The 26534-nt window shown below is 36.5% G+C and overlaps 2 protein-coding genes across 7 annotated transcripts in view; one reads left to right on the forward strand and one right to left on the reverse strand.

Annotated features, from left to right (window-relative positions):
• Positions 1-1414: 1414 nt before the first annotated feature.
• Positions 1415-10001, reverse strand: gm2a (ganglioside GM2 activator). The gene is made up of 4 exons (XM_023285653.3): positions 9780-10001; positions 6803-6955; positions 4743-4925; positions 1415-3468 (listed from the first exon to the last, which is right to left on the reverse strand). Exons 1-4 carry the CDS (start codon positions 9879-9881, stop codon positions 3313-3315), a joined length of 594 nt encoding a protein of 197 aa, XP_023141421.1. The 5' UTR covers positions 9882-10001; the 3' UTR covers positions 1415-3312.
• A 1942-nt stretch (positions 10002-11943) lies between these two features.
• Positions 11944-26534, forward strand: part of shtn3 (shootin 3) — a 44854-nt gene continuing 30263 nt past the window's right edge. For 4 of the 6 annotated variants that reach the window (XM_023285651.3, XM_055016406.1, XM_055016407.1 and 1 more), the window contains exons 1-2: positions 11944-12228; positions 21786-21846. In XM_023285651.3, the coding sequence (XP_023141419.2) occupies positions 12193-12228; positions 21786-21846 (97 nt within the window). In that variant the 5' untranslated portion in view covers positions 11944-12192. Of the gene's footprint in view, positions 12229-12649; positions 12792-21785; positions 21847-24030; positions 24110-26534 lie in introns of those variants that run through there. The other 2 variants (XM_055016410.1, XM_055016409.1) reach the window with 2 other exon arrangements.

Genomic DNA, 26534 nt, shown 5'->3' on the forward strand with positions numbered 1-26534 from the left:
AGTGAGTTTCAGAAAAATGAAGGTTTGACCTTAAATGTGGAAAAAACTGAGAATCTCTGGAACGAAGTTTCAGATAATATCTCCTTAACTTCAGGGTTGTTAGTGACACATAGAATATTATTGAAACTGTTATCAGTCCAGCTGTCACCATGATGTGATCAATACTGATCAGAGACTATTGATCCTCATAATCAGCTGCTGATTAGATCAGGATTTGATATCAGAGTTCACCTGGAGAGTATCATGATCACACTGATGGACAGAAGAGTTCAATACTGCAGTAACTGATGAGTATTAGAGGTAAAATATTGCAGTAACTGATTAGTCTCATTTCATCTCTAGATATAGTAGTCTGTCTCCACTAGATGGACCAAAGGATGTGGACTGACCTGTTAATCACTGAGTTCAGGTGTTTGATTCAGAGCCGTTGCCACAGGTGTATAAAATCCAGCAGCCAGTAATGCAGTCTACTTGCAGTCACACACTTGGAACTTTGTGGGAACACTTTTGTCTTCCAGCATGACTGTGTTCATAGAGACCTGGTCTGCTGAGTTTGCTGTGGAACAACTTGAACGTTCTGCTCAGAGTCCTGACCTGAAGCCATCAGACAGCTTTGGGATGAACTAGAACAGAGATTGTGATCCAGGCTTCTCTTCCAGCATCAGTGTCTGACCTCACAAGGGCTCTTCTGGAGGAAACAGCAGAAAGAATCCACAAAGTGACTCCAACATCTGCTGGAAAGTCTTCCTAGAGTGGAACACTTCCTGCTGGAGATGGAAGGATGAGGAGAGATGTGAGTGTTGGGGATCAGCGCCCTCCAGTAAATGGTACATTGGTAAATGACTATTCTAGCTGGAATTCATCTCTGCTTGATGGTCACTAAATGGGCTTCTTTTGAAATAATCGTTCCACAGCAAGTCAAATTCTAAGTAAACTGCCTATATATGTAAAATTAAACTGCTTTACTGTCTTTTAATTTGATAAAAACCTCATTGCTTTGCAGATATTCAAACTTTTAAGTACGGGCATCGATTGAACTCCAGATAAAAGCTACAATTTGGATTAAGCTCTTTTTTCATTTGCAGATTACTGTAATGACATACCTATTATTGTTGTTTAAATCAGCTGTAAGCATTGTCCCCCTTTAACCAAACCGTTTCCTGACAATAATTTATGAGCGATACAGATTCTCAGCTGAAGGAAAATGTTTTATCTGTAAACATGTTGAGCTAAAGCAAAGCTAGCTAAGCAAAGGAGCTGCTAAATAAAATAAACCTTTTTATTGATCTCAGATGTATTTATGTTCATTTAAATGTTGTTTAATGTACCCTTTCAAATATATAAATTAATTAAGAATGTAAAATGTTAAAGCAGCTGTTTTCAATGCAAAAAAACAACAACTCCAAACTAAAACTCGTGGCACAAAGTTTATTAAAAATCGTACACAGTGTGAAGCATGACAGTGATCATCATCATGGTAAAAAACAAACTATTTTTCAATTGTTACCTGAAGTTTCATCATGAATTTTCATCGTTGCTCCTAAAGAAACAATCAGGCACTTAGTAACAATGAACAAAAAAAAAATGATGAAATAAAATTCTAATTATTCTCTCATACGGTGGCTACCAACAGTTATTATAATAAAGTGAAATCAACAAACCCTTTACCCAGTGGAAAAAAAGACACATGCAATGATAAAAACCATAAAACAGCATTTTTCTTGCAGCAGCAGATTTAAAAAAAAAAAAAAAAAAAAAAAAACCCACAAAAAACTGTATGAAGAACATTATCATTACCATTATTTAAGAATATTAAACTGCTTATTTACAAAGACTAAACTGTTGGAAGATTTAATGCATTTTAGATTTTCAGTTTGCAGGAGCTTTGCATTCAGAATATACTTATAAAAATACATCAGCCTTGAGCTGAGCTTGGTTGTTCACAATTAAATTTGCAGAATTTTTCAGTGATTTTTGCTGTTTATCACTAAATGTATTGAAAACTATCAATGGATGGCTTAAAAAAGTATAAACTGTGCAGCCTTTTGAAGAAACTGCAAGAAAAAACAACAAAGCAGTGTAAAAAGCTGAAAGGTAAATCTAGAATTTATCAAATTTTACTGGTGCTGCAGCAAAATAAGCTTAATTCTAATACGAAGCCAAGTTTATTGCAGTTTTAGAGGATATTTATTTCATCCTATTGCTGTGTAAGAACACATCTCTGTCATACATGATTAAATCTATTTCCTTTAAAAAAAGCAAGTTAATTTCCCGATTCCAAGATAAGGCCTCCGCAGTTTATATTCTTTGCGTTGATAAAACTGGCTTTCGTAAGAGAATAAACAATAAAAAAAACAAACATGCAATCGATTTGTCAACGATTTAGAGCTGCGAAGAAAATGTCCTTAAGTCTTTAAGATTTGGAAATGTACAAAATAAAAACTAAAATGTCTCTAATCTTTCAGTGATGTTTCTGTGGGCAAAATTCTCTCATTTTAAGACCAAAAAGAAAACATAGAAATATTGTTTTTACAGAAATCTGTCTCTAGATGTTTCCATTTTATTAATATCAGCCTAGTTTCATTGAGGATTAGCAGTAAATTTATACAAACTAGAGCTAAAGATGAAGCAATGTGCTGCTGGTGACGAGATCTGATTCCTCTGTGCTTTAGCTGCTTGTAGATTTTACTTCCCCACATGAAATACCCGCTCATTAAAACTCAACTGCATACAAGAAGCAACACATTGTGGGAATAAACTAAACGTATGCAGAAAACCTGCATAACTTGACACTATTGAGTCACGAAGAAAACTTACAGAAAATTTGAGATTTTTTGAGAAAAGGCAACATTTTTTCCTCTGATTTTCTGTTGTTAGAACAGAACAAAACAAAGGTGCAAGAATTTAGTCTTTTATAAAAGGACATTTCAGCACTGAAACATCTTTCTCCCTCATTATTTTAACGCTCACTTTAGCGGTGACGGAATGTTTGGCAAAACAAAGCAGTCATGGTGCATAAGAATTGAAATAACTGCAGCTTTGATGGGTTTTAATTGGAAAAATTGCAGTTTTTCCAATACTGGAGAAGACAGAAATGATCGTAATACACTGGATTGAACATGTTTGCTATCTTTTATTATTTTCCCCCAAAATCTCTCCCAGTGAGGTGAAAAACTGCATAAAAGTGAGATGAAATACTGAAATATGAAACTGCTCTGTGCAACGCTTGCATTAATTTCCCCCAACATTAATCAGGTTTATGTGCAAACCGACAAAAACCTTTAATCTCTGTTGTTTTCTTCTGCTGTTGGCTCAGTCGGAGTGAATGGAGAGCGCCACTTTGAGGCAGCCGAGCTCTTTGCCGCCACTGCCCAGGACTCCCTGAACCCGGTAGTTCCCGTTAGTCAGCCAGTAGGGCAGGTCCACATAGGGCAGGTAGAAGTCGGACTGAGGCAGCGAGTACGAGCCCTGAGAGGGACAAAAAGATGTTTTTACTGTAAACTGGGAGTAGATTTCCAGCTAATAAACACCTCACAACCAGCCAGCAAAGAAGCAAAGGTTGGTTTTGAGGGACAAAGTAAAGTAAAACTAATTACAGGACATTTAAAATGGCTGCCAGCAGGTGGAAAATGATGAGCAAAGCAAGAACACGTCATCATTTTGAGACAGACTGCTATGAAATCAAAGTGGGTGTTCCTAATTATGTGTCTGAACAGATCGTCTCCAAAATCCTCCACAAACAAAGTCTTTATGGGATCAAACAGCTACGACTTTAACCATTCAGAGTCTGGGGCGGTGTTAGGAAGCCATCTTCACTTGGTACATTTGGGATGTTATGGATAAAAAAGTTCTAATCTGGTACCCTGTGTTTTGTTGCATTCTGAATGTGTCTAAAAAACATGAAAACAAAGCCTGATGTTGAGGTTCTAAATTTTGTTCTCCTTGTCTAAATGCACCAGAGAGGGTGTGTTTGTGGAATCTGAACTAGTCATGACTGAGGATAAAGATTTGGAAACACTTAGCATCAGTATTTTTGAGTTACGAGAACTTCTAATGACATTACATCCAACAAACACAACAGTGCCAAGAAAAAGTATTTGCCCCCCCACAGAAATATTATATATATATATATATATATATATATATATATATATATATATATATATATATATATATATATATATATATATATATATATATATATATATATATATATTTCAGATCATCAAACTAATTTTAATGTAAGACAAAGACAACCCAAGAAAACACAAAATAGCTTTTAGGTGAAAGTAATTGCCCCCTTATCTACCAATCTACCAAATGACCAAATTCATTCATCAGTTGGGTTCAGTTTCACCATCCACACTCACATTTGATCACTGCCAGGCTTGTTGGATCTAAACATCACTAAATAGAACCTGTCTTCATTGTGAAGTAGCTAAAGGGTCTCAAAAAGCAGCACATGATGCCACGTTCTAAAGAGATTCAAGAACAGATGAGAAACAAAGTCATTGACATTCATCAGTCTGGAGGGTTCCAAAGCCATTGCTGAGGCTCTGGGACTCCAGAGAACCCCAGTGAGAGACATTATCCACAAATGGAGAAACATGGAACAGTGGAGAACCTTCCCAGGAGTGGACCAACAACCAACATTTCTCCAAGAGAAAAACTTAGATGCTGTTAGTGAACTACAGTGAAGCAAACATTATTGTAGATCTAATAATAATGTAATAAGGACTCACAGCTTTGAAGGGGCAGTGGCAGGGCAGGCCGTAGGTGTGCAGCGGTTCAGGACAGTCCTGACCAGGTGGGATCAGCTGGTTGAGAATATCGCAGCCGTCCTGATAGTGGCAGCTGCCCAGCTCCTCCACACAGGGAATCTTCACCCAGAAACCGGCCACCTCCTTCTCCAGAGTCACATTCACCTGAGGGAGAAAGAAAACTGTGAAATATTCATGGAAAAACCTGCAACAGTGGAGCAAGCTTTGGAATAAATAAAGATGGTGAATGTCAGAGAAGATGCTCAAAACCAATTAAAGCTGCAAGCAGCGTTGAACGGGTCCTTGTACACCCACACATGTTGAGGTGTGGTGTATGTTGGAGTGTGAACGAAATGTCAAGGTACTGAGACTTAGCTGACCAATTTCAAGAATTATATCACAAAGTTTCTTGCACTGGTACATGCAAGTATAATGGCTACAACTTCCTGTCACCAACAATTGGAGCAATGACTGTGACTCACTTTTGGAATGTCGATGTCACTCCTAGACTCTTGTCCAGCAAATGAAATTTGGGTCAGACTGGATCATGTGCAGCTGAGATATAAACACTTCAGTTGTCATGGCGAGACAATGAAATGTTTGCACTATCAAAAACACTTTGTTTGACGACAACTCACCATTTACCCCATGAATGATCATCATTGTCTTCAGGCTTACGTCGCCACATTTGAGATGAACATGGTCAACTGGCTAGCAATAGCACAACAAAGTCTAAAACATGTAGTTTCCTGTAGCTACTAGGTGGCGCTATGATGGTGAATGGATATTGGCATATGGATGTGATCAGGACAGGACACTGATCAAACATGTAAAGTTTGAGGCAGATTGGAGCATGTAGAGGGTAGTTAGACAGCACTTCCTGTTTCATGGCGAAGCATCAAAGTTGAGGGGGGTTGCCATGGCCACGCCCTTTGACTTCTGTGGAAGATTTCGTAAACTTTTTATCATCAACGCCTGTTGTATATACTGGCCAAATTGGAGGTCTCCATGAGGATTTAACCCCGGAAAATTAGCAAAAATAAATAAATAATAGTAATCTCACAGTTAAAGCAAAATGGCCGACTTCCTGTTGGGTTTAGGGTATTGTTTTACTTCTTGAGTTCTTTTAGCAATTGTTGGACATTCTGGACAACCTTTGAGTCATTTGGAATTAGTTTTAAGCCATTTTAAGCAAATATAAATAATTTTATTATGAGTGAATATTTTGCAATTTTGAACAACTGTGTATTTATTTTGGTCATTTTGAACAATTTTTTAAAACACTTCGAGTCATTTTTGTAACTTTTGGACAACTTTTGATTCATTTTGGACAATATTTGAGTGATTTTCTGGTGAAAAAATGTAATTCTGACATATTTAGATCCATTTTGGACAAATTGAAAGACATTTTGGACGTTCTTATTTATTTTGAATATTTTCATCTATTTTTTTATAAATCTTTTTTTAATAAAAAAAGTTTTTAGTCATTCTGGACAGATTGTAGACAACATTTTAGTCATTTTGGACATTTTTTTTCTTATTTTGACAGATTTTCATTAATTTTGGACAATTTTATAGTAGCCCAGAATGTGAGGACCAATTTCCACTAATTTGCCATTTTAGTTGTATATATTAGCATATTTTATTAGATTTTTGCACACCGACCAAACTTGGTAGAAGTAGGTAGATATCTGCCCATAGTAGATGTTACAAATGTTGTAGGGGGCGCTATGGAGCCGTTTTTCAACATACATGCACAAGTTAAAAAAAAATACACATTTTTTCCCCCAGTTTATGCTTGTTTTTTTTTTTTTTTTTTTTAGCATGTTTAGGCCTAAAAAATGTGATTCTTTTGTGCAAAAAATAATTCCTTACATTCCAATAGAGACCTATGCCCTAATTAGTCATTTTGGGGTAAAATGAACATTCAGAAGGACTGTGGAAGAAACTTTACAAGTGATGATTTGACAAATACAAGCTGTTAACATTGTTGTTTTTAGGGCATCCCCGCTGCATTTACACGGGACTGTAAATGTACTCACAGCCAGAGGAGCGGCAAGTTCTACGGATGTGGATCCAGATGCGGAGGCCGTCAGGTCTCCTGGGATGGTGATCGGGTCTGGAGACACGTTCAAGCTCTTCAGGACAGCTGGAGCATCCGGCTGCCCGCAGTTCTTCCAGTCGAAACCCAAAATCTGCACAGAGAACCAATTAGTATTTACCTGCACACCGTAAATACTTCACATCTCTGGATGGACTTCCATTCTCTGGTCCAATGAGCTCATCCGGACCGAGTGAAACAACCAATCACAGTGCAGACGTATTGGCTATATTTATATCTACATGTAAGTCTTCTTCCAATTAATTACACTAAGTTCTCCTGTGAACTGATCTTATGCGATTTGAACGCGTTTATCAGCTGTTCTTATGTTAATTAAGCACTTTAATTTGCATGTTAATAATTATATATAAAGATTATTAATATTTACTGTATTATCCTAATACTTGAACATCAATGGCAACCTTGTAAAATGTAAAAGTAAACACTGTAACCTGTTATATTATTGCTTCATTTATGAGTTATGAGCCAAACAGTAAAAAAGTTTTAAAATGTGACTACAGTTGCTTATTTTTTTAAGGTAAAACAACAAACATCATTTTTACGATGATATGAGAGGATCAAAAATGGGATCATGTGCAACAAATATTTGGACTATTTTGACTGAATTAATTGCCTTTTTTTGTTTTAATATTTCAACCACATCTCACTGTCTTCTCCAATGCGGGGAATTAAAAATAGTTTTACTATTATAAAATCATAATAGATATAATCCATTATTATAGGACGGATACAAAATATGAAAAAACAAGTTTGTTCTACTGATAAGAAACACAGTCGCTTCATTGTCCGCCTCATTTTCTGTGGATTCTCAGTTTAATCAGCTGATCTATTTGCTCATGTGACATTTGGTAAATGGAGATAAATCTGTTTTTCTTTCTTCACAGGTCACAGAAGGACGCTGGCCCAGATATTTTTTAAGCTGAAAGTTTACTGAAGTTTGATAAAACATTAAAAGCTACTGTAAGCGATTTAAATCATGTGATGCAGGAGAGAGAGTTATTTCAGTTAATCAGTAATGCCCTTTATTGAGGGAAACAAAATACAAACAAAATGTGACAGCTTGTTTTCAGAGTAAAAAAGCAGAACTCCATGAATAATGTGGGTTTACATTGCAGTTTGGTTTTGTTTTTAAATTACACATTTCTGTGGAATGATTTGTTGTATGCCATAATTGAGTTATTATGGGTGAACTATGTAAGTTTGAACACTTGTCATTATATTGGGCAATATTTAAGCCATTTTGAACAATTTTGGACAGATTAATTTTTGCAATTTTTGGACAAATTTAGATTAGTTTTGGACACCATTTATGTGAATTTGTGGGGAAAGATATGTAACTCTGGCAAATTTTAGATCCAACTTAGACAAACTGTTATTTTGGACGTTCTCATTTATTCTGGACAGTTACATGTATTTTGGACAAACTTTTGACTATTTTTAGAGTATTTTTAAAAAGCTTTTGAGCCATTTTGGACAGGTTGCAGACAACACGAGTCATTTTGAGCAATTTTTCTCATTTTAACAGATTTTATTTTTGGATAAATTTGTTGTCATTGCTGAACATTTTTGGAATCATTTGGACACACTTTGAGTCATTGTTGCAATTTCTGATCATTTTGAACAACCTTTAAGCAATTTGGAACCAATTTTAAATTGTTTTAGGCAAATATGAATCACTCTGGCAAATTGATTCACTATGGGACAATTTTGTATGATTTTGAAAAATTATGGAATCATTTTGCATAATATTTAAATCATTTTGAATATTTTTGAACACTTTTGTGGGAGTACTCAAATCTAAAACAGGAAAAAAGAACACACTTGCACAAATATGAAGATTCAACATTAGACATTAACATAAGTTGTTAACTATTAAACTACTTGCAAACTATTTTGTTAATCCTTCAATTAGTTTGAGTAATAAAAAAAACCTAAATTCTCTGCCTGCAGCTTCGTAAATGTGAATATTTCCTGGTTTCTCTCCTCTAAGGAGACTAAACAAGACATTTTTCGACCAACTAAACAATTAATTCACTGTAGAAAGAATTTAAAACAAACAAGTAGCAAATACAGTGGCAAAACATTAAAGCAAACCAAAGGAATAATGCAAATTGACTTGTTTCTATACGTTATATGTGGCAGCTGCATACACAATAAAAGTACAAATAAAAGCAAAGTTTGCTCAGTGGGAATCCAGGAAAGTCCTGGATTTGTTGGGATTTCATGCATATTTTTGCAGTTTCATAACTTTATATTCCAAATTAGTCTGGTTAATTTCCATAGTTAAACTGTTGGCTCTTAGCCTCAGTATTATTGTGGAGGGGTGTCCAACATACTTTGCAAAGTGTAAAAATTACAGAGAAGAAAATTAGGTAGACTAGACCTTGACCCTGAAGTTATTTTGCTCATAAAGTAAAATATTATATTGCACACACACTGATCTGTAAAGTTGTAACGTGTAAATGATAAACTGAGGCATAATATCGTTGAAATTGCACTTATTTTTCTTCAGAAACTTCCGGTTGTTCATGCTGTTTTGCACTAAAACGAAGGAAAACATATGGAGTTATACTTTTGTATCAGTTATTATGCTGTAATTTTACTGGTTCACCCTGTAATAGTGAGATAAAGTGGCACTGTTTTAGCATTTTGTATGTTTTAATTCTTGATATTTAAATAACTGAGGTAAAGTCACACACCATATATAAAACTGTACTATTTTAACCTGAATATTTAACCACAAATCGACTGAAAATCACTTCTTATGTAGTTTTAAATGTGCTAAATGAATATCGTTGACTTATACACGACTGCCTGCTCAATATTGAAGCCTAGAGCCGCGCAGGTGATTTAAATTGTCCTAATTATGTGATTAAATCCTCCCTGCTGCTTCTCACCTGAGCTTTGTTGACTCTCTTCAGCCGGAACAAGCCGCAGTTCGCCGGAGATAAAACCGCAGCGACGAGCAGGACCACCGTCAGCGTTACACACCCGTCCATCCCGGAGGCTCACACACCGACACACACACCGTAGTAGCGACAAACCGCAGGGCAGAGACGTTAAACCCACCGCCGACCAGGAAACACCGACTCTGCTGCTTCACTTCCGTGTTTACGATCACAGCGGTCACGTGGTCCCTTCATCATGTGACGCGTCATCGCTGTTGGTAGATAGATACTTTATTAATCCCGAGGGAAATTTAAGATATCTGCAGAAGTAATTTTGATTTATTAGAGGGGTATTAATTTGGTATTAAGGGTATTTGTTAGGGTCAAACTTTTTATTTCTGACATGCTGGTCTGTTAGACAGTATCTGAGTTATTTTTCACATTTTTTTTGTCATTTTGAACAACCTTCAAGCCATTTGAAACCAATTTTAAGCCGTTTCAGGCAAATGTCAATCCTGGCAAATTGTGATTTATTATGGGGGAGTTTTGTGTAATTTTGATCAATTGAGTAACTCATTTGGACAATATTTCAGCCATTTTGAATGATTTTGGACAAATGAGTCATTTTGGACGTTATTTATTTAGGATATTGTCATGTATTTTGGACATATTTTATATCCTTTTTGGACAATGTTTGAAAAGTTCTTGAACCATCTTGAACAGGTTGCAGACATTTGAGTCATTTTGGAGCATTTTTCTCATTTTCACAGATTTTAATTAATTTTGAAGAAAATTCTAGCCATTGTTGGACAATGGTGTAATCATTTTTTAATCATTTTCTTATCTGGACCTCTGTAAATGTTCACATGCTGGCATAGTATTGGTTAGAAAGAAGAAATTCAAATTCTCTTAACTCACTAATGCTCTCTTTGTATTTAAGAAGCTACCTTTGAAATTACTTTTTTTTTACATTTACCTTTGTACTTTTATTTCTTTAACATTTAGTTTTTATTATTGTTATCTGTGGTACATAGAATCTCATCTTAACTTATAACTTATAATTAGTCAGCCAAGTTGTGCAATTCAGACCTGATAATTATTTTCAGCTTCATAGTTATAGTTTGCATGAAAACTTTTCTACGATTCCTCAAAAATCAAATGCTAAAAATGTTAATGCATGATGGAAATCACTTTATGTATGATACTTATTTAGATTCTAAGAAACCTGACTTTGTATGTCTAATATTAACATTATTCACATATTGCAAACAAATAAGTGGCAGTCGAACAAATACCTTATTAAAACACTTTTAAAATGTCCTGTAGCTTCACAGTAACACCAGTAGGTGTCGTAATAGGACAGTACACCAAAAACTCACAAAAACACTATGCACTCCAATCTATCATGTACAAAAAATAGAAGTAATACATACATTTATGGCCGTTAGAGGGCTGTCACAGACACTACACATATTAAAACCTGCTATATTCACAGCATCTAAATGTGAATAGAAAATGCAAACAAAATGTCTTCCTGTTTCTTCTTTGTGTCTATTTACGACAAGACAGCTAGTTTAATAAATAACGTTTGAATTAATTACATTGAAATATGTGAGTTAAAGGCTTTAACAGCTGCTTTAACACAAAATCTTTGAGCAAATTGTTATGAAGATATAGTTATGTTGTGAGCTGCACAGTGGTCAGTGGTGAGCATTGTTGCCTTGCAGCTAGAAGATCCCTGGTTAGTGTCCATCTTTCTGCATGGAGTTTACATGTTCTCCATGTGCATGTGTGGGTTTTCTCCAGCTTCCTCCCAGTCTGCAAAAACATGCTGAGGTTAATAATTCATTCTAAACTGTATGTAGGTGTGAGTGTGATTGTTTGTCTCTATATGTAGCTCTGTGACAGACTGACATATTTCTTTATTTAGCAACATTATTTTTTATTTTATTTATTCGTCTTTATATTTGCACTTTTATTTGCTTATTCTTTTATAGATTTGTTTATGTAATTTGGCACTCTCACTACTCCATACACCAAGGGTCCAAGAAGGGAGGTCCTGAAAGTGCAGTGGGTCTGCAGACCGGAAGAGGATGAGGATGAGGAGGAAGAGGAGGAGGTGGGGTCCAGGGAGCCAGATGATGGCGTCAGGAGGAGGAAGAGGAGGAGGAGGAGGAGAAGGAGGAGGATCCTGTCCGCCGGCAGCAGCAGCAGCAGCAGCAGCACCGAGCTGCTCTCCATCCCATGTGCTTGGAATAAAAAAAGAAAATGGGCTCGGATTCGGACATGTGCCGCTAGAAAACCCAGCTCCATGTGGCTGATAGTCCTCTGAAATCTAGTTTACCCGCAGCTGGAACAGACAGAAGAGAGAATATTTCTATTTATCACTCTTTTTTCTTTTCCATCATCATCATCCGCGCTGATGGAGGGATGCGAGGAGGAGAAGATGCAAACTGAGGTAAAGCGATATTTTTTTTAAAAAAAGGACTAAACACCTCCTGTTCTTTCTTCTAATGCGTCTTATTCTGTGGGTGAAACGTGTTAATGTGCAGATAAAACGCATTTTTCGCCTCTCAGACATTTTAGCGGCTTTTTCCACGCCGGCCGGCTTCTCCTGGAGGTTATTGTAGCATCAAAGCCGGACCCCTCCCTAAATCCGCCTCTCCTCCTCCATCTGAGCAGGGAGAAGGAATTAAATGTTTAATTCACACAACAGACACGTCCTGCTGACGGTTTTATGAATGATTTTGGCGGTTTTAGTGTGCAGGGAGGACAGAAAGAGCAACACAGCCTCAGGTTTGAGCTGATATTTAGCAGGAATAGTTCCCAGTTTGTCCCACATTTCTGCAGGATTTCAGTGGGAATCGAACCTCCGACCTTCCAGCTGTAGTGCTCTGCTTCAACCCTCTGACCTGCAAGCACAGAACCACACCTGAGCATGTGCAGATGTTAAATAAGGGTTCAGGTTGTTAGTGCCTGGCTCTAAAGAGGGAATGGAACCTCCAACCACTAAGTTACAAGGTGAGGAATAGAACCATCGCTTTAGTCACTTCACATTCATGTTTAACAACATTTAAGCCATTTGGAACCAATTTTTATGCTGTTTTAGGCAAATATTTCTCATTTTCGCAAATTATGGTTTATTACAGGCGGATTTGTGTTATTTTGAGCAATTGTCATTATTATGGGCAATATTTAAGTCATTTCGAGCAAATTTTGGAATGATTTTGGACAACATTTCAGTAATTTTCTCATTTATTCTGAACATTTTCATGTGTTTTGGACACATTTGAAACCATTTTTAGACAATCTTTGCAAAGTTTTTGAGCCATCTTGACCATTTTTCTCATTTGGACAGATTTTGGACAACTTTGGTCACATTTTGAGTAATTTTGGGATAAATTCTGATTAATATTAAACAACCTTTGAGTCATCTGGAACCAATTTTATGTGGTTTTAGGCAAGTGTAAATCTTTTTTTTTTGGCAAATTGTGGTTTATTATGGGCAAATTGTGTATAATTTTTAACAATTGTGTCACTATTTTGGACAATATTTAAGCCATTCTAACAAATTGTGGCTTCATTTTGGACATTCTCTATGATTTTGGCCATTTTCATGTAATTCTGACAAGTTTTATGCCATTTTTAGACAATTTTAGATTTTAGTTTGTGAGTCATTTTGGATCATTTTTTCCTCATTTTGACAGATTTCAATAAATTTTGGATAATTTTGTAGTCATTGTTGGACTATTTGGAATCATTTTGGACATGCTTTGAGACATTTTTGGACAAATTCTGGTTCATTTTTAACAAGTTTTGAGTCATTTGGAACCAATTTTAGGTTGTTTTAGGCAAATACAAATAATGTTGGGAAATTTTGATTTATTATAGGTGAAATTTTTAGATTTTTTTGGGGTAATATGAAAAATTTTGGACACCCTATGGGTCATTTTTGGACAAATTCTGAGTCATTTTGGACGTTCTCATTTTTCTGGACATTTTTCTTGTATTTATGACATATTTTAATCATTTTTAGACAATTTTTGAAGTTTTTTTGTGCCAGTTTGGGCAGGTTGTAGACAACACCTGTGTCATTTTCGACCATTTTTCTCATTTTGACAGATTTTAATACATTTTGTAGAACTGTGGACACACTTTGAGTCATTTTTTTGCAATTTTTGGACAAATTCTGCTTCATTTTTTACAGCCCAGTGGTCCTACAGTGGGTATATGCACTGTTTAGTACTTGTAGCTTTATCTTGACTGGAAAACATTTATGGATGAAGGAAAATAACCTAAAGCTCAGAGGTTCACGTCACTCTCCTGGCTTTCAGCTGCATTTCATGGCTTTGATCTGTGAATAGAGCTGGTTCAGGTGGACAGCAGATGGTAGCTGCAATCACTTCCTGTCACATGATCAAAGGGTTCATTAAGTCACATGATGATCCAGCTGAGCCGGTCCTTTAGTACTGTCCATACTACTAAACCGAGAGAAAGTGAGTTAAGAATTCAGATAAATTATTAAACTTTGCTGTCATTTTTCATACTATAATGCCAAAAAAATACTTTAAGTTTAAGGTTTTAACTATGAGAAATCCTGCTTTTTCTTGTTTGTGAGTATTCTGAGCAGTTTTTCTTGTTTGTGAGTATTCTGAGCAGTTTTTCTTGTTTGTGAGTATTCTGAGCTGTTTTTCTTGTTTGTGAGTATTCTGAGCAGTTTTTCTTTGTTTGTGAGTACTCTGAGCAGTTTTTCTTGTTTGTGATTATTGTGAGCTGCTAACAGGGCTAAACAACCAATGTGAAGATGTATCCTTGTGATTGAAAAGCAGGTTTTCAGATTTCACATGCTAACTAGCGTAGCTAGCAGAGTAGCATTGTGGCAGCAATGGCTGCTTTTAATTTTAGTTTATTATATTAGCATTTATATTAACTCTTAAACAGAGAAAGATGCTAATTAGTCTAGCTAGTAGAGTAGCAGTAATGACTCCATTTAAGGATTACCTTGGTTTGTTATCTTAGCAACACATGCTGTATTCTCTCGTTTAATTGTCTACAATATAGATTGTAACTAAGATTGATCATTTTTATACCATTAAATGTTTAGTTTAGGAGGAGAAACAGCATAGAAATGTAACCTTAAAACAAATGTTAAAGCCAAAATCTAGTGCTTGTACTCTGACGTTAATTTTAGTTCATTATATTAGCATTCGTACACACTGTTTTTCTGTTCAAAACATAAATCGTATAGTACAAATTATTTTATTTTTTACACAGTCTTGTTATTTAGGCGGAAAAATAAACACCGAAATGTAATAACTGTAAAATCTGAAATGGTACAAACCAAGTAGCAGCAACTATGCAAAGTTAGCCGGAAAAATAGCCTTGGCTAAAGCTAATTTAGTCGACTGTATCTTGGAATTTAAAAATCAATTTGTTATTTTTATAATGCATAAATAATTCACTAGCTAAATATTGAGAAGCAGCAATGGTGGTGTTTAATAAAGCTAAGTTTATTATATTAGAATTTATACACCCTGTGTTTTAGCAAAACAAATTGTTTTTGAAAACTTGTTGAGAATTCCGGCTTTTTTGTTTTTTTTGTGAGCATTGTTAGCTGCTAACGGGACAAAACAGGCAATTAAAAGATGTATGTTTGTGATTTTATGATTTCTTTGGGGATATTTTATGTATTAAGTGATATATGTACTCATTAGCATAATGCTAGTTTAACTATTGACTAATCAGAATCAGAAATAGTTTATTGTTGCAGTTGCTGCCATTCAAATATAATATACAGATAAACATATGTTCAAAAAATGAACTAAAAAATAAACATAAACAGAAAAATATGACCTGAAAATATAAACATGCGTAGAAACAGTATAAGCATAGATGTAAAATGTGCTTTTCCTAGGAGAATAAAGTGTAATATACAGAGTAATAAGTGGTGTGTTATTGCACAGAGGTAATAAATAGCTTGTTAAATGGAAAACCCAACATTTCTAAGCTCTGTTGACCAATCAATGAAATCCACTATTGAATACTGTCTGGCTGGTTAATGGATAAAGCTGCAGGATTCAGTAACGAGGAGCTTTTTGGGCAGAGCCGGTCCTGAACTGCAGCATCATGCTCTTAATGTTTCTGCTCCATCCTTAGCCTCAGTGGTTGCAAAGGTCAGCATCAAATGTCTGCATGTTCCTGCATCTAATAAATGGACGGGGGATTTTATGTCTTTATGTTATATCTCTCTGGGCAGCATTGGGAATTGAACCGCTCACTGTGGTGAACCTGCTGCCCTCCTCAGGGAAATGTGAGCTGACAGAGTGTGAGACTGCAGGTAGAGCTCTGAAAAACTGGGCCAAGTGCTGCTTCCTGCCGCCGGAGGAGGGAGAAGGCTGGATGCAGAGCGTCCTCCTTATCTGTGGATATTAGCTCGGTCTGTCGTAGTTCTTCCAAAAATATCATAATCGGTCTTTACTTAAAGTGCTTTAAAATGATCTGATTTGACTGCATCCGTGTGACGATATAATTTAGGTCATGTCTCCAAAATCTGATCTTATGGAAGGTACATAGTGGTGTGAAAATGTATTTGCCCCCCTACAGAACTATAGGAGAAATAAATGATTTGCTAATTGTTTTCATAATCGATAACTCAGTATTTAATTTTTAAGAAAGACAGTGTAAAATCTCCCATTGCCGCATCTTTCTGGCTTCTTTCCTCCTTTGTGACGGTAAACTAAATGTCTTTGGTTTGTGGATAAAACAAGACATTTGTTGTCTTATGCTTTTTCATCATTTTATGACATTTTATACAATAAACATCGAATTGATTAATCGAGAACCAACTATTAAAATAATTGTTATTTGCAGCTCAGCTGTACGGAATGTCATTAGATCTTTCTTTGTGTTGCATTCATGCATATAGTGTCATGGAAAAGTATTTGCCCCCCTACAGAAACCTTCTGTTTTTGCATATTTCTCACACCTAAATGTTCCAGATCATCACATTAATATTTATATTTATTGAATGTTACACAGAGATGACCAGCAAAACACAAAATGCAGTTTTTTAAATGATGATTTATTAAAGATTTATTGAAAACTCGTAAGTAATTGCCCCCCTAAACCTAATAACTGGTTGGTCTCTTGGCAGCAACAACTGCAGTTAAATGTTTGTTCCAGCTTGTGATCAGTCTTTTACATCACCATGGAGGAATTCTGGTCCACTCTTCTCTGCAGAATAGTTTTAATTCGGTCACATTAGATGGTTTTAGATCATGAACTGTCCTTTTCAGGTCTTGTCACAGCATCATAATTGGATTGAACTTTGACTCGGCCACTCCAGAACCTTCATTTAGTTCTTTTTGAGCCACTCAGAGGTGGACTTGCTTGTGTTCTTTGGGTTTTTGTCTTGCTGCAGAACCCATTAGTGTTGAACTTCAGGTCCTGAACTGATGGTGGATATTTTCACTAATTTCCATAATAAGTAGAGGCACATTCAAGCTTTTTATTGGCACAGACCTGGTGAGGACATGCAGTTATCCTGATAATGTACCTAGATAAAGGCTGCAGGTATAAATGGGGCCACTGATAACACAGAGTTCATCACCTTGAGGTTTCCCTCTGATGGCAGTTCACATTGATAACATCTGTCTGCTGCAGCCTCCCATGAGCAGCCTTTAATTCTGTGTCATTGGTCAGCTGGGTCTGGTGTATTTACTGGTGACTGATGGCCAGCTGAACCTGAATACAACCCTGACTAACACATTATGGTCACTGTGGGATTGTTTCAGGGCTTTACAAGCAAGCAGAAACTGCCGGGATGAATCACTGAACAGCTGATGGATATTAAAGGCCACAAACATCACTCCATCTTCCATTTATCAGAGGTTTAAAACTGAGCAGGACTCGTTGGTCTGTTATCTAAAGATTCAGATCTAAGACTTTATAAATTTCCAGATAATGAGTGGACTTCCCTATTTTTATAAACCTGGTTTGAAATGAACTCAAAGTTTGTCTTTCTATGCAAATTTTTTCCACACACTTTGAGTCATTTTTGCAATTTTTGTGGTCAAATTGTGAGTCATTTTGGACCTTCTCATTTATTCTGGACGTTTTCATGTATTTTGGACAAATTTTATACCATTTTTTAAAAACTATTTTTAAAAACATTTGAGCTGTTTTGGACAAGTTGTAGGCAACATTTGAGTCATTTGGGACCATATTTCTCATTTTGACAGATTTTAATTAATGTTGGACAATTTTATAATCATTTTGGACAAACTTTTAGCCATTTTTGCAATTTTTTGGACAAATTCTGATTCATTTTGGACACCTTTTGAGTCATCTTGTGAAGAAAAAAATGTAATTCTAGCATATTTAGATCCATTTTGGACAAATTTCAAGTCCTTGTAATTATTTTGGCTAATATGAATGACTTTGGAATACTTTTGGACCAACTTTGAGTCATTTTTACAATTTTTAGACAAATTCTGATTCATTTTTGACAACATTGGAGTCATTTTGCTGAAGAAAAATTTGATTTTTTTGGACAAATTTACGAATCATTTTCTCAGTAATTCTGGACATTTTTATGTACTTTGGACATATTTTAAATAATTTTGTCTAATATTTAACCCAGTGGTCTGATGGAGGGAGTAAAAGGTAAACATTTTAAACAATGTGCTGTAAAGGGTCTGAAACTGATGACCCTTCAGGCTTTAACTGTTGCCATGCTGTATCCACTGTGTTTACTGGACTTGCTCTAGAGAACAAACTATTCAGCATAAAATGCATGGAAAGAATGAGAATGTGTATGCAGCAAGTCTGTCCTCTGAAGGTTGTTGGAACCCAAAGGGACAGTTTTCTTTGTGTGCTGTTATTTTTGCTGTACAGGAGGTCACTGAACACTTTACAAGTTCCAATTACCATTTTAAATGAAGCGTGTGTGGAGAACGGCAGCACTGTGGAGCTTCCATTATTGACCGCGGTCACTCAGAAGACCATTGTACATCTGTCCTGCAAAGGAAAGACGCAGTAACTTGAATTCTGCTCAAGAAAGAGATGATGTCATTCCCTTGTTAGGCTGTTTGGATGCAAGAAGAAAGAATAATGGGGAAGTCGTTAGATCTTTTAGTAGTTTGTTTTAGGCTTTGAAGATAGAATAATGAAGCTGCTCCTGTATAGAAGTCGGCTTCCCAGACTTGACTGTTAGGCTGAAACAACATAAATTCAAAAACACGAATCCATGGTCAAAACTTACATGGAGAGGAAGCAAATAAACAGCAGCAGTTTTCATTTTTCATCTGTCAGATGATTAGAGTCAGATGTAATTTAAGAATCTCCTTCATTTTGGCTGCAGTGAACCAAATAAAATCTTGGTCAACTGAAATCGTACCAAAATCAATGGGAGAAAAAAATGAGTATGTTATCCTCCGAGATAACAAAGTCTGCTCAATTTGAATCAAGAAACTAACAGCGGTTTCTGGTGTTAAAGTGCAACGGTTTGTTGACCTATCCCTCCACTTTAACCTACTCCTTTTAGAGACTTTGTGGCTCTGTACTACCAGTATAACCAATAAAGGTCACAGTTAGAATAAAAGATTACTATGGTTCATAATAACATGCTTGCATGGGTCACTTTTTAAAGATACGACAGGCTAGAAATGAACTAAGCTAAACTAAGAAAGAGACTAGTGAGAGAGGCCACCAAGACACCTATAACTCCTCTGAGAGTGGCAAAGAGAGAGAAACTGTTGAACAAAGGTCATGTTAATCTCAATATCTAGGATTCATCTGACAGGGAGGTGCAGACACAGCCGGCAGGTTGGTTGGGACAAGAAGAAAACCAAATCCAATGAAACAAAATCTAAAATATCCACATAAATCAACAACAAACAGGAGACTAAACAGGAAATACAGAACAAACTGGTGGAGAACAACGGAAGACGTAATGTAAAGTATACACAGAGAAGGTGAAGAACAGAACAGGATGCAGGTGAAACTAATCAGAACAATCAAAAGGAAGAGAAACTGAGACAAAAAACAGAAGGAAAAGCAGCTCTTTTAGGTGCATCAGAATTAGGATTATTATCTCAACAAACCAAATTCTATGGTTTACATAGTTTGCCATTAATTCACATTGTCTTTTTTGGTTGGCTACTAAGGTTGGATGCATCTTGAAGTCTTTTTAGTGCAGTTTTTATCATAGAACCACATTTTTCCTACAGTTTTCTGTAACATTTTCTATGGATAAATGAACAAGACGTCCAAATCCTGCTCATGTAAATATGGGTCGATTACTATTGAAGGACAAGATTAAGTTTTAAGATCACTAATCTGGGTGTGATTTACTGTCCATATTTGGATCCAGATGTGTTGTTCCCACTCAGAAGAAGCTTAAATGTTTGTCCTTGAGTACAAACGATGCAGCTGCTGTTGCAGTCACCCAAGCTTTATGTCTTCAACATCGAAACCCGGCATCTTCTGCAGCTGCTCGTCCTAAATATAGCCCCAACAGAGACACTTAAATCAGATCCCGTGGATGTGAAAACGAGCGGTTATGGTCTTTTTGCCTCTTTGTAGGGCAGCCGTGAAGTCAGCAGGAGCAGAGCGAGTCAGTCTGTTATCAAAGGTGATGGGCTGTCAGTGTTATTACTGAGGCTGGGCAGCATTTTGAGACGATGGAGAAGGGCAGCGCTGTCTTCAGCAGGGAGGGGGATCGGGAAAAATGAACGTTTTTCTGGAGATCATAGTGAGAAGGAAATCTGCTTTCACTGCACTTTTGTCTCGTCTCATGGGACAGACGAGTTAGCTGCTAAAATTTGTAAGTCTTTGAGAATTCTGTCTGTGTACAGTCTGAACATTTCAGTGAACCGTGTTTAGATAGGAGTCATAGTCGGTAAATAATGCAAACAATAAGACAAATAAACGTTCAAAAAGGTAATTATGTAATAAATTTGATACACATTGTAGCAGCTAACTTTTTGTTCTATTAACATTAATTGAAAAATAGAGAATGCTTTTCATTTATCATGCATATCTGGCAACTTTACAGCATTTAAAGTCATTATTCATATTATTATTTGTGACCAGGGTAACCAACAATGCTATGCTATTCATTAGCACGGTGTAACTGCAGTACAGTTTTGGATGAAAAATGTCATTCAGTGCCTGATAAAAAGCCCAATACTCAGTTTGCATAGAGAAACTGAGCCTCATGATCAAACACAATGGAGCAGTATTTTACGTTGCTTATTTCTTTGACTCTAATGCAAAAACTTCCTGGTTACCACTCCTCTCTGGTTACATGTAAATAGACTACTTACAATGCCAACTACCAGGATGTCAGAACATCAGCTGTGCTTCCTGTTCACACAAACTTACAAAGCGTAGATCCAAAGATGGCCTACAAATGTGTTATTATTATATTAATCACTTTAATATATTCTATACTGTGTTGAAATATATGCCTATATTTGAAAGTGACTTTGACACCAAAGGAATTGTGGCTAAAATATGAGTCTGATATGAAATGCAGGTAAAATGTGACCTTTAATTTGCAGTAACTTGTTTTGACCAACCGCCTGTCTCACATGGTGATACGACCTTTGAAAGTTCATCCAAAATGCCCCTTTCAGCGTTTTCTGTGAAACTACAATATATCCCACGATGTTGGTGCACAGTAAAAAAAAAATTTCACAGTCGCAGCTGAGCTCATCAGTTAAAGGAAGGAGGATAAGTTCCGGCTGACCTGTCAGGTACTGAACGTAGCACGAATTATTAATATATACTGTCAGATGAATAATTTACACGGTGCCCATCACTCACAAGGTTAAATGGAGGTTTTCTGTGTGTTGCTTTCTAGGGACCGTTTTCTATTTAAGGTGCTTTGAGGTAAAACTGGCACTCTGTAACATCTCCAGTGTGTAAACAGTGTGTTGGTGTAAGTGTACTTGGTGTGGAGTCTGTTGTGTAACGTGGTCTAAAGGGTTGATCTGATGTCTTCTCCTGCAGTGCAACAGACTGACGGAGGAGAGAGACGAGGCCGAGAGGCAACTCAAACACATCAAGAGAGGTGAGTCTCTTCACAGCTTTATTTTATTGCAGAGGGTTGATGGTAGAAATGGTAGAAAGTACATTTATTTACTGCATCCTTTACCAGACCTCAGCTTTAACAATTGTAGAAGGATTGTCATGAATGTTTGTGCACACATTCAGGGTCACAATTGTGGTTTTATTTCCACAACTTCATCATTGATTGCAAATATGTTTTGTACAGACATTTTTGCTCCTGTAGAGTATAATCATAGTTTAATTATGGAATAGTATTTAGCAGCAGACTGCCTTTAATTACTAGTTTCTCATCTGCTAATCTAACAACTGTTTTACAGGTTAGTTGATTAATTTAAATCTAATTGGCCATTTTATTTAGGCTGTTTCTGGTCTCATTTTTTACTTCAAATATAGTCCTGCACCTCCATGGAAACTGCATAACCACAGCTACAAGTAGAGAGAACGGGACAAATTGAGTTAATTAAAAGTGTTTTTGTGACATGCAACTGCACGATGTTCAGGAAATGTCACAAGTCGGACAAACAGACAACAAAACAGAGTTCCTGAGACTAAAAGTGAGTGATATCAGTCAAAAGTCAAGTCAAATCAAGTCAAATGCATCTGACGGAATCAGTGACGTGAATAAAGTTCTTCCTGAAACTCCCTCTGTCCAGCATTGCAGTCAACAGTTCTTTGCCTTCCAGACCAGTGTCTTCTAGCACCTTCCTTAATGTTGTAGTCAGCCTGCCAGCCCTTCTGATAGTATCAGGTTTCCATAACAACGACCAGCTGTTTCATTGTGTCTCTGCTAGTCTACGTTGCCTGATGATGGCTGACCAGCACGGATGTGGATTGTATAGCGGCTTGTTGGTGAGATGTGATTTCCAGGAAGTGTTTTGTACCATCCATAACATTCTGGTCCCATCATTTCTTTTTGAGAGAGTCTTTGATAGTGAGCAGGAGTCAGATGCACAGAGTAAGATGGATTCCACTGATGCCTTGAATACTCTTATTGACCTATGAACATGGCATCGGTTATTGTAACAATGCTTCTTGTTCTGTCCCTATTAAATAAACGTATAGTATAGTATTTTAGTTGCCCTTTTAATTGGAGATACTCATATCTTTGACAGAGAGTTTAACGCTCCCCAAGCTTTACCAGTTTTTGTTTCTATATCATGTGCTGTGTTGGTGGAGCCTCCAAGATATAGGAAATCATCAACTTTTTCGATTTCTGACCCATCTAGTGCTGCAATGTCTCCTCAGATGTTGGGTTAAGGTGCATGAACTTCATCTTTCCAGCATTCAGGAAGAGTCCAATCAGTCTTGTTTCTCACTCTACCCGATGCAGAAGTTGTTCTGCTTCACTGAGAGTGTTTACCAGGAGGGCGATGTCATCTGTGAATGCAAGTTCTGGAAGGACTTCTACTTTGATGATGCTTTAGGGTCAGACCATCGGAGTGCAAGATTGCTTTCTCAGTGCATAGTCTAAGCAGATGATGGAGAGGAAAGGTGCTAGAGGGTCTCCTTAGAGCACTCCAGTGTCTATGGAGAAAAGATCTGTGTTGCCCTCAGGAGTCTTGTCTACTGCAGAAGTGCTGGCATACATACATAACTTTGACTGCTTCAACAATAGGTGAAGGGATTCCATCTGCCAGTAGAATCTGGAACATTTTATTTCTGTCAATTGAGTCGAATGCCTTCTTAAATCAATGAAAACCGGTATTACTTCTTTCTCGTGGTTCAATACCTCCTCAACAATTCTTATCAGTCAAAAAGAAGCAAAAATAAATGCAAAATGGGGAATTATTACCCTCAGTGCTTGACATCTTAGAGACTAGTGATATGAAGGATTATAAGTGACATTTTAGTTTGGTTTAAATCATCTGATGAACCTGTTGGACTTGTTTTGAGTTTGTAACAAACTGAAATGATCCTTTTAAAGGTAAATTAGTTTACATACTTCCACACGCTCCTACCCAGATATCATGTCGACTGACACATCATCCCTCCTCCAACCAGACAGCCGACACCTTCACCTCCTTCCTCCCCTCACCCTTCACACCTTTCCTCCTGATGTCACCGACACCTTCTCCTCTGTTTGGAGTGTTTAATACTGGAAGGGAGGGCGGGGTGTTGCCGTTTCCGTGGTGACTGTCAGGTTCGTTTGCTAAACGTAGCATAGGGTTCGTGTTTCGGGGAGTTTAACCTTTGATTCAACATGACGAGGAGCTCAATAAATGATTCTACAAACGAGGCAGATAACACCATGACTATCCACCGAGGTAAGACAGCATGCAGGTTTTAATGATCAGTTGTAGACGTAAAAACAGATTCATAAATGCAGGATTTAGACACGTGCAGATAAATTTGTTGCACTAAATGTCATCTGAGGCGCCATCTGGCTTTAAGAGGATGAATTCAGATGACAAACTTGTAAACATTCATCACATTTCTCTGTGGAAAAGTTAGTAGAATATCGCTTCTTTTCCTTTTTTGTAACTTTAGTCACTCAAAAAACTTACCAAAAGTGTAAAAGTGTAGCATGCAAAGAAATAATGCATGCAAAAACATGTTGGCTTTCCAAAACGATCATCATCTTGGAGTTGTTTTGCACAAGATGATGATTTTCTTCCCTTTATGTCACCTGAATGAGCTGTTGTTGTTGAAAATGTAACAGGAGAACCAGACGTTCTCCATCTGGAGCTGCACCTCGGTGTGATGTTTCATTAGTCGCTCCTTCACAATCTAATAACTGATTAATTAAACCATTAAGATAAACAATAACCTCCATCTTGCCTGGGAAAGCTTACTTTTAGTATTTAATTTAAGATAAAATAAGCCTTTACTAATCCCACACTGAGGAAATGGACACGCATCACTTTGGTCCTGCTCCACATGTAAATAAGGAACAATATAAGGAGATGGTGGTGACTTTTTATGGCCACTTCAATGCTTTTGTCCACAAAGTTCCTAATTTTCTTGTGCAGATTCCGAGAAAAACACGAAAAAATGTCTTTATTGCCAAAAATATAGCAATTTGACAACACTGAATACTTATTTCCTTGATATAAAGGCTAGTATATAAAATCTGCAGGTATTATGATATCAAATGATGGAAGATCTGGATAGCCTGGACTGTTGTGAAGCTTAAAAGTAAAGGTTGTGAAATTACCCTAAAAGTAGCCCAAAGATCTGAGGGTGAAAAAACAAATGTTCTCCTGAAAACAAATTCAAAAGCAGACTGAAAGCCATGCAACTTTATAAGTGTACTATCAACTTCAAAATCCAATCAATTTCTAAGAACTGTCAAATAAAAACACATTTTAAGCCTTAAAATTATTATTAGGTTTTGAGAAATTCTGCAAGAACCTCTCAGATATTCGCTTTTGACAAGATGAATGGATTTTTTTTTTATTCCTAGTATTCCTGTTTCTGACATTTTAGCTAAAAACAACTTAAACTGTTAGTCAATAATCAAAATTGCTGCCTATTGATTATCTGCCAGTTGACTAATCAGCTAATCCTTTCAGCTCAGGAGTGCTGGTGCTGCCTCAGGGCCTTAGAAGAAGGCTAACGCTGATCAAATTACCGACTAGTGTTACCTGCTTTACCTGGTTATACTTATAAATGTGTTTTTGGGAACGTTGCCTGGAAAATCTCAGCAGCTCTGACTTGGATTGTTCATGTTGTTAGATGTTCATGCTCCTCTGAAGATGAACCCTCGAGATTTTGGTGACTTTTTATCGAGTGCGGTACAAGAATGACATTTCTGGCTTTTGGGGAAAGAATTTAATGGGACAGATTGTCAGAAAAGTCAACTATCCTCCAGAGTTTTCCCCCAGTAACAGATCAAAGGATTCTGGTACAAGGTTTTAAATGAGAGATCATTTTGAGAAAATTTGAAGCTAATATTTGGTCTTTCTTCCATTGATATGAGTCATTCAAGGACTGTGTGAAAGTTGGAAATCAGATAATTCTGTGTTTCCACCACATCTTGCTCTAAATAGTGCTATTATTTTGCTGAATGTAATTTTTTGTTAAAGATAGTATACTTTTCTAATCTGCTGGGGAGTTTAAAGAACAGATGTGACTGCAGGGCTGCAGACTTTTAGTCGTAATTATTCTCCAATTGAGCATAGGAACGTATATTTTCTTATAGTGTGCATTTTATTATTTATTTTATTCTATTTTATCTTATCTTTCTATTCTAACTCAAGGAGTGACGCCATAATTCCATTGTATTTTTGTCTGCAGCTGTAAAATGATAATAGTGGTCTTGAATCTTCAAACTTACATCTTGAGCAGCAGATGGACGTCCAAATAAATGAATAAATTAGGCTTTCTTTGTGGGTGTAGCTGACGGTAAATGACACAGAAAGACAAACAAATTATCACCGTCCATTCTTCAGTAAGTTATGTTCATGTGAAATGATTCTGCTCACGATTTACTGAGTGTCTGGTGCCATTCTCTGCTAATGGAGGGAACACAACATCTTTTATATAGTACAGTGTGAATTAAGGCCTGTATATGATACAGAGGACTCAGACCTAAATATTTGGACTCATTTTATTTAATTAAGTGTATTTTGTTGGAAGTAAAACAGCTTATAAAGTTATAAATGTGCCACAAATTAAATTTTTTCTCCTTTGTGAGATGACAAATTCAAACCCTGGATATCTGACGTTCTTCAAAAAGATTAAAATTAT

Source organism: Amphiprion ocellaris, chromosome 13, assembly GCF_022539595.1.
Source record: "Amphiprion ocellaris isolate individual 3 ecotype Okinawa chromosome 13, ASM2253959v1, whole genome shotgun sequence".
NCBI classification, from domain to species: Eukaryota; Metazoa; Chordata; class Actinopteri; family Pomacentridae; genus Amphiprion; species Amphiprion ocellaris.